At 36.9% G+C, this 6131-nt stretch overlaps 1 protein-coding gene across 1 annotated transcript in view; it reads left to right on the forward strand.

Moving 5' to 3' along the window:
* Positions 1-6131, forward strand: part of LOC106870780 (dual specificity mitogen-activated protein kinase kinase 5) — a 25014-nt gene that overhangs the window by 9731 nt on the left and 9152 nt on the right. The window contains exons 7-11 of the mRNA XM_052973423.1: positions 51-90; positions 725-793; positions 2019-2100; positions 2977-3087; positions 4013-4086. Of these exons, the coding sequence (XP_052829383.1) occupies positions 51-90; positions 725-793; positions 2019-2100; positions 2977-3087; positions 4013-4086 (376 nt within the window). The remainder of the gene's footprint in view (positions 1-50; positions 91-724; positions 794-2018; positions 2101-2976; positions 3088-4012; positions 4087-6131) is intronic.

Genomic DNA, 6131 nt, shown 5'->3' on the forward strand with positions numbered 1-6131 from the left:
TATATATATATATATATATTATATATAATTTCTTTGTTTTTGTTTTACAGAGCCCTGCATATACCAACTCAGAAAATAATGGCTGTGAAAGTAAGTATTTCCTCGAATGGCCCCTTGAATTGTTCATGTTTTTGATGTTGTTGTTGGGTTTAAATTGAAATCAACCCTGGCAGGGATGCAGGGTGAGCGAACACATCATCAAAAGACATTCCAGTTATGACATTTTTCTTTGTGTGTGTGTGTGTGTGTGTGTAGCACATACTCCAGACCACATTTTATATATATATAAATATATATCAATAAAGAAAAATATGTAATGACTATTATTTATGCCTTGTCTCCTCCTCCTCCTCTTCCTTATCATCATCATCATTGTCATCATCATCACTTTTATTCAAAGTGGACATTAAACGATGATAATGATGATGATGATGATTAGACAAAGTGTAAATAATATTTTCCTTTATTGCAGTAAATGTGGCTTACAGCTGTTTCCATTAGAAATTATAGGTTCGTTATTGATAGGTTTACTCACTCATTTCGTTAATTAGTTGAGAGAAATTGAATGACCCAAAGAGTTAATGCTAGTTTCATCAGTGTCATTTCTAAATGTGTTGAGTGTCACTTTTTTCATTTGTCCATTCACTCACGTGCCTATATATATATATATATATTCAGCAGACACTCACACTAGTATATTGACTATATCATCTTGTCGCCACAGGTCATTCAACTAGATGTCACTCAGGAAACTCAGTCTGAAATTATTTCGGAGTTGGAAATACTCTGTCAGGTAAACTATATTACCATGTTTTATCTGTCTCACCACCACCACCACTACTATAGCCTCTACTCTTCTGAACAAGTAATCTGTATTTCATACACACATACATGTATACATACATATGTGTGTGTGTGTGTGTGTGTGTGTGTGTGTGTGTGTGTACAGGGTGTGATGAGTAAATTGTCACCATTTTATATTTTTAATTTCACGCATGTGCATTGTTTGTTTTTGATTTTGTTGACTGCACAGTATAGTAGGGTCAGTTGGGCACCATCTGTGAGATAAACAGCATCATGACACAATTCACTCTGCCAGAAATTTGGAAACGATATGCTGTACTGCTTGGCATTTACACCAGAAGCTCCAGTACAAACATTTCAGAGTGTTTGGGTGTCAATCTGAGGAGAGAGCATGTACCAAAAGTGATAAAAATCAAACATCCAGTCAACATCATGGTGCTTGGAGTGGTCACTAGTGATGGCGATGTTATGCCTTCGTCCATCTTCCCACACGGCCTCAGACTCAACAAGGAGGCCTGCATCAAGTGCCTGGAGGATGTAGTGTTGCTTTGAATTAAGAGGTTCACTACTAGAAGACCCTATGTCTAGCAACAGGACTCTGTACCATGCTACACAAGCAAGAGAAGCCAGTCATGGCTGTCAGACAATATCTGTGACCATATTACCCCTAACATCTGGCCAATTAACTCTCCAGACTGCAGCCCCCTTCGTTATTATTATGTGTGGGGTGCAGTTGAGTGAGAGACCAACAAAACTCCTTGTAACACCAAAGATGAACTGAAGGCAAGGATTATGGCAACATTCACCAACTTAAACAAGGATTCCATCCAGAAGAGGTGCAGTCATTTAGGGGCTGTGGTTGAAGCTAATGGCAATTTTATTGAGTAAATTTACTCTTTAGTATTTCTAGATATTTTTATGTAATTTTGGTTAAATTGTGGTGTCAGTGTTATTTTCATGTTTGCGTAATTTAGACAACAGTTTACTCATCGTCTCTCTTTGCTTTCACTCCTTTCAACTTTACTTTGAAGAAAAATTCTGTCCAAAGTGTCAGATTTTTTTCACATCCCCACTGTACTCTTTTCGTCAATTTTCCTATACACATACATGCATGTACGTGCACACACGCACACACTCATGCTCACACACACATACATACACACACACACATACACACATGTAATTCATCCATATTTTTTGTCCTTCATTTACAGTGCCATTCACCTGCTATTATAGGATTTTATGGAGCATTTTTTGTTGAGAACCGCATCTCAATTTGTACAGAATTCATGGATGGTAAGTCTCCCATGAAAATTTCCTTTTAAGCAATCTTTGAATCTACATGCACACCAATACACTCAGACACATGCCTGTGGGTGGAACATTGGCTCGATTTCATTCAACTATAACCTTGGAAGATGCAGAAATGAGTGACCACATGCTTTTGTGCTCAAAACTGAAAATAAGAATGCTCCTGCCAATTAGTGAGCTCATCATCATCATCATCATTATAATCATCATTTAACGTCCGTGTTCTATGCTAGCATGGGTGAGATGGTACCACAAAAGCCAGCCAGGCCGAAGCCTGCACCAGACTTCTGTGACTGTTTAGGCAGGATTTTTACAGCTGGATGCCCTTCCTAACACCAACCACTCAACAGAGTGGACTTAGTGCTTTTTACGTGGCATAAACACAGGCGAGGTCAGTTTTTATAGCTGGATGCCCTTCTGAACACCAACCACTTTACAGTGTGGACTGAGTGCTTTTAAGTGGCACCTGCATTGACAGGGTCACCAAGTACTTGCAAGACAAAAACTTTTAAGAGGGGATGAGGCATTGGTGACAGTGAGACAGATACAGGTGTCTTGCTGTGGAGGAAGTACAAGGTTACCTGGCCGGAGAGAGAAAGATCAGGAATGAAAACAGAAACAGGTGTGCTACCGCAAAGAAAATACACGGTTGCTTCACCTGAAGAAAGTGCAACAGAAAGAGAGACAGAGAGAGAGAGAGCGAGTGGGAGGCCACAGGATGGAGATAGAAAACCCTGTGGCCATTGACTTTTGTGTCTTCAAGGAGAATAGTCAAATGAAATCAGTCACTGAAGTCTACTCATGAATTCAAAAGCTTAAACTCTGACAATTCTGTTCTTGCATTTTTTTTTTGTTCTTCAGGTGGTTCCTTAGACAAATATGGAAAAGTGCCACAGTCAGTCCTCGGTAAAATCACCTGTTTGGTCGTGCAAGGGTTGCAATACCTGTGGAGTCTGAAAATCTTACACAGAGGTAAAGTTCTTTCCAGTCTTCTTACACATGTGTTAAAACTTGATAGAATTGTCAGAGAACTGGATAAAATACCTTGTGGTATTTAGTTGCAACCCTTTATATACAGAGATCAAATCCTGCCATGATTAACTTTGCTTTTCATCCTTATGGGTCAATAAAATTCATACCAGTCACGAAATGAGATTAATATTATCAATTGTTCTCTCACCATTAAATTTCTGGACTTGTGCCAGTCTAATAATTTATTATTATTACTATTATCATTATTATTATTATTATTATTATTATTATTATTATTATTATTATTATTATTATTATTATTGTTGTTGTTGTTGTTATTATTAAGGCAGCGAGCTTGCAGAATCATTGGCATGCCAGGTGAAATGCTTAGCAGCATTTCATGTCTTTACGTTCTGAGTTCAAATTCCGCTGGGGTTGACTTTGTCTTTCATCCTTTCAGGGTCAATAAATTAAGTACCAGTGAAACACTGGGGTTGATGTAATTGACTTAACCCCTCCCCCCAAAATATGGTACCAGTTGTGTACTGGGCTCAGTCAAATCAAGTGTATACCTCCTCCTCCTCCAGCTTAGAAAACTTTTGCCATTTGTATTCCATATTGTCTTTTTTTTTTACGTTTGCTTTTTGTGGAGGTGCATGGCTTAGTGGTTAGGGTGTTGGACTCATAATCATGTGATTGTGGTTTCAATTCCTGGACCAGGCAACACGTTGTGTTCTTGAGCAAACCACTTCATTTTACATTGCTCCAGTCCACTCCACTGGTAACAGGGAGTAATCCTGCAGTGTACTGGCGTCCCATCCAGGAGGGAACGTATACTCCAGAGAAACCAGGAAAACAGCCTTATGCTCCTTATGGAGCAACGTGGATTGACCATATCATTGTTTTACTTTCACTTTCTCCATAGACGTGAAACCGTCTAATATCCTCGTCAATTCCAAAGGAGAAGTGAAGCTATGTGATTTTGGTGTAAGCACCCAGGTAACAAAAATATTTGCTTTATTTCATTTTTATTTTTGCTTCTAAGTTTGTTGTTTTTGTTGTATTTTTCTCTCTTTTTCTGTTTACAGGTGCCACGTCCTCATATTCTTCTACCTGACCATTTCTAAAGTTCCATGCTTTATGTTTTTAGTGCTTGTTTTTTTCTCTCCCTAACTGATTGTTCTCCTCTCAGGATTAATACTGCATTTGATGCCATAAAAGACACATAAATATATCAGATGCAATTTCTGTGGTGCCTATTTAGGAAAAAAGGGTTTTAGTGCTCGGAAGCAAGTAATATTTAAAGCAATCAAGGCAGCAAGAATCGTTAACACTGCAGAATCGTTAACCAAAATCTGTAGCAGCATTTCATGTCTTTACATTCTAAGTTCAAATTCTGCCAAGTTGACTTTGCTTTCCATTCTTTCAAGATCAATAAAATAAATGTAAGTTGAACACTGGGTTTGATGTAATTGACTTAACCCCTCCCCCAAAATTGCAGGCCTTGTGCCAAAATTTGAAACCAATCTTAAAAGCAATCCACAAAAGTACTTTAGCTATAACTGAAAATATTACTACTAGTAGATATTATTATTATGGAGTCAGGTTTGGTAGAAGGGACCATCTAGATTAAAATTAGCCTTTAGTAATGAATGTCAGGCACAAAATCAGCTTATGAGTGGACAAACGAAAGAAAAGGGGCACTCAACTTATTTAATAGGGGTTACATGTATTATTATTTAAAACAGTTAAAGTTCCATAGTTCTTAGGCTCCTTGCAGAAACCTTGTTCATTAGGCTCAAGGTGGCTGCCTGTACCTCACAAGCCAGGCTTTTGTTAAGTTGCATGGGGGTCAAATGAAACTGCCTTGAATAATAATTATATATGCAGGGTGCGTAAGACATTTGAGGACGGATTTATGTTTATTCAAAAACAGATATATAATAACAAATAATAACTTTATTATGAGGATAAAAATAACCTGTCTTTTCTATAATGTTATTGAATAAAGCCACCTTCAGCTTCAACAACTGCCTCTATATGAGATCTAAATCATCTGCATGCTTGAAACAGGTGGTCCTGGTTCATTTTGGACATTACTCTGATTATGGCAGCTTTCAAAGAATCTTTGGTATTATGGGCGTGTTGACTGACCTCTCTCAACAGCGCTTCAATTAATGAAGACCTGCATTTAATTAAGGAAGTGTAATAAAGATTGACATCTTCCAATATTTTTTTTTTTTGACATTTTTGAAAAACAATTTAATAGAATTATTTTTTAAATGGAAGGCAAATGAAAGACAAAAATATATTTATTCATGTTTTTTTATTGTTTTTTTTATCTTTTTTCCCCTCTTAAATGCAGCAATTTGGATGATGGTAAAATTAAAGGTAAGATGGTTTAGAGTAAATTTCAGGTTTTATATGTATGTGTGTATATTTGTTAATTTTTATCTTTCTTTTCTGTCTGTCACTACTCGTTCACAAAAGCACTCTCATCATCAACATAATGATAACGATAGGCTAACAATAGAACCTCAAGGTGGTAACTCCACTTGTCAGAAATAGCAGTCAAATCTCCATCAGATTAAATAGCAATATAAGGAAAAAAACAAAACAAGGCAATGAATAAAGACAAAAAAACAAAGGTAAAACAAGAGCATACTGAATCATATATTGCATATCATTTCTTTTTTTGCCCTGATCAGAGTTTTTTTTTTTTTGTACCTTTGCTTTCCACTGGATTTTTGACCATATTGTCACAATCTCAGAGATTCTTGGGTTAATCTTAGTTCAAATGACAATGGATCTCATCATCATCATCGTTTAACATCCGTTTTCCATGCTAGCATGAGTTGGACGGTTCAACTGGGGTTTGGGACCTCTCAATTGGTCAAGATATAAAACCCTTAATTTTCCGTCCACCTCTTTCACTTTTTGTATTTCTTTGCTTGGTGATTCCGTTTTTATTTTATTTTGTGATGTTAATTGCCCCTTATCCTGTCCCTTTATCATGCTTTAGCCTCTCAGTACTTGACACAAAG

Source organism: Octopus bimaculoides, chromosome 15 (assembly GCF_001194135.2).
Source record: "Octopus bimaculoides isolate UCB-OBI-ISO-001 chromosome 15, ASM119413v2, whole genome shotgun sequence".
In the NCBI taxonomy this organism is placed as follows: domain Eukaryota; kingdom Metazoa; phylum Mollusca; class Cephalopoda; order Octopoda; family Octopodidae; genus Octopus; species Octopus bimaculoides.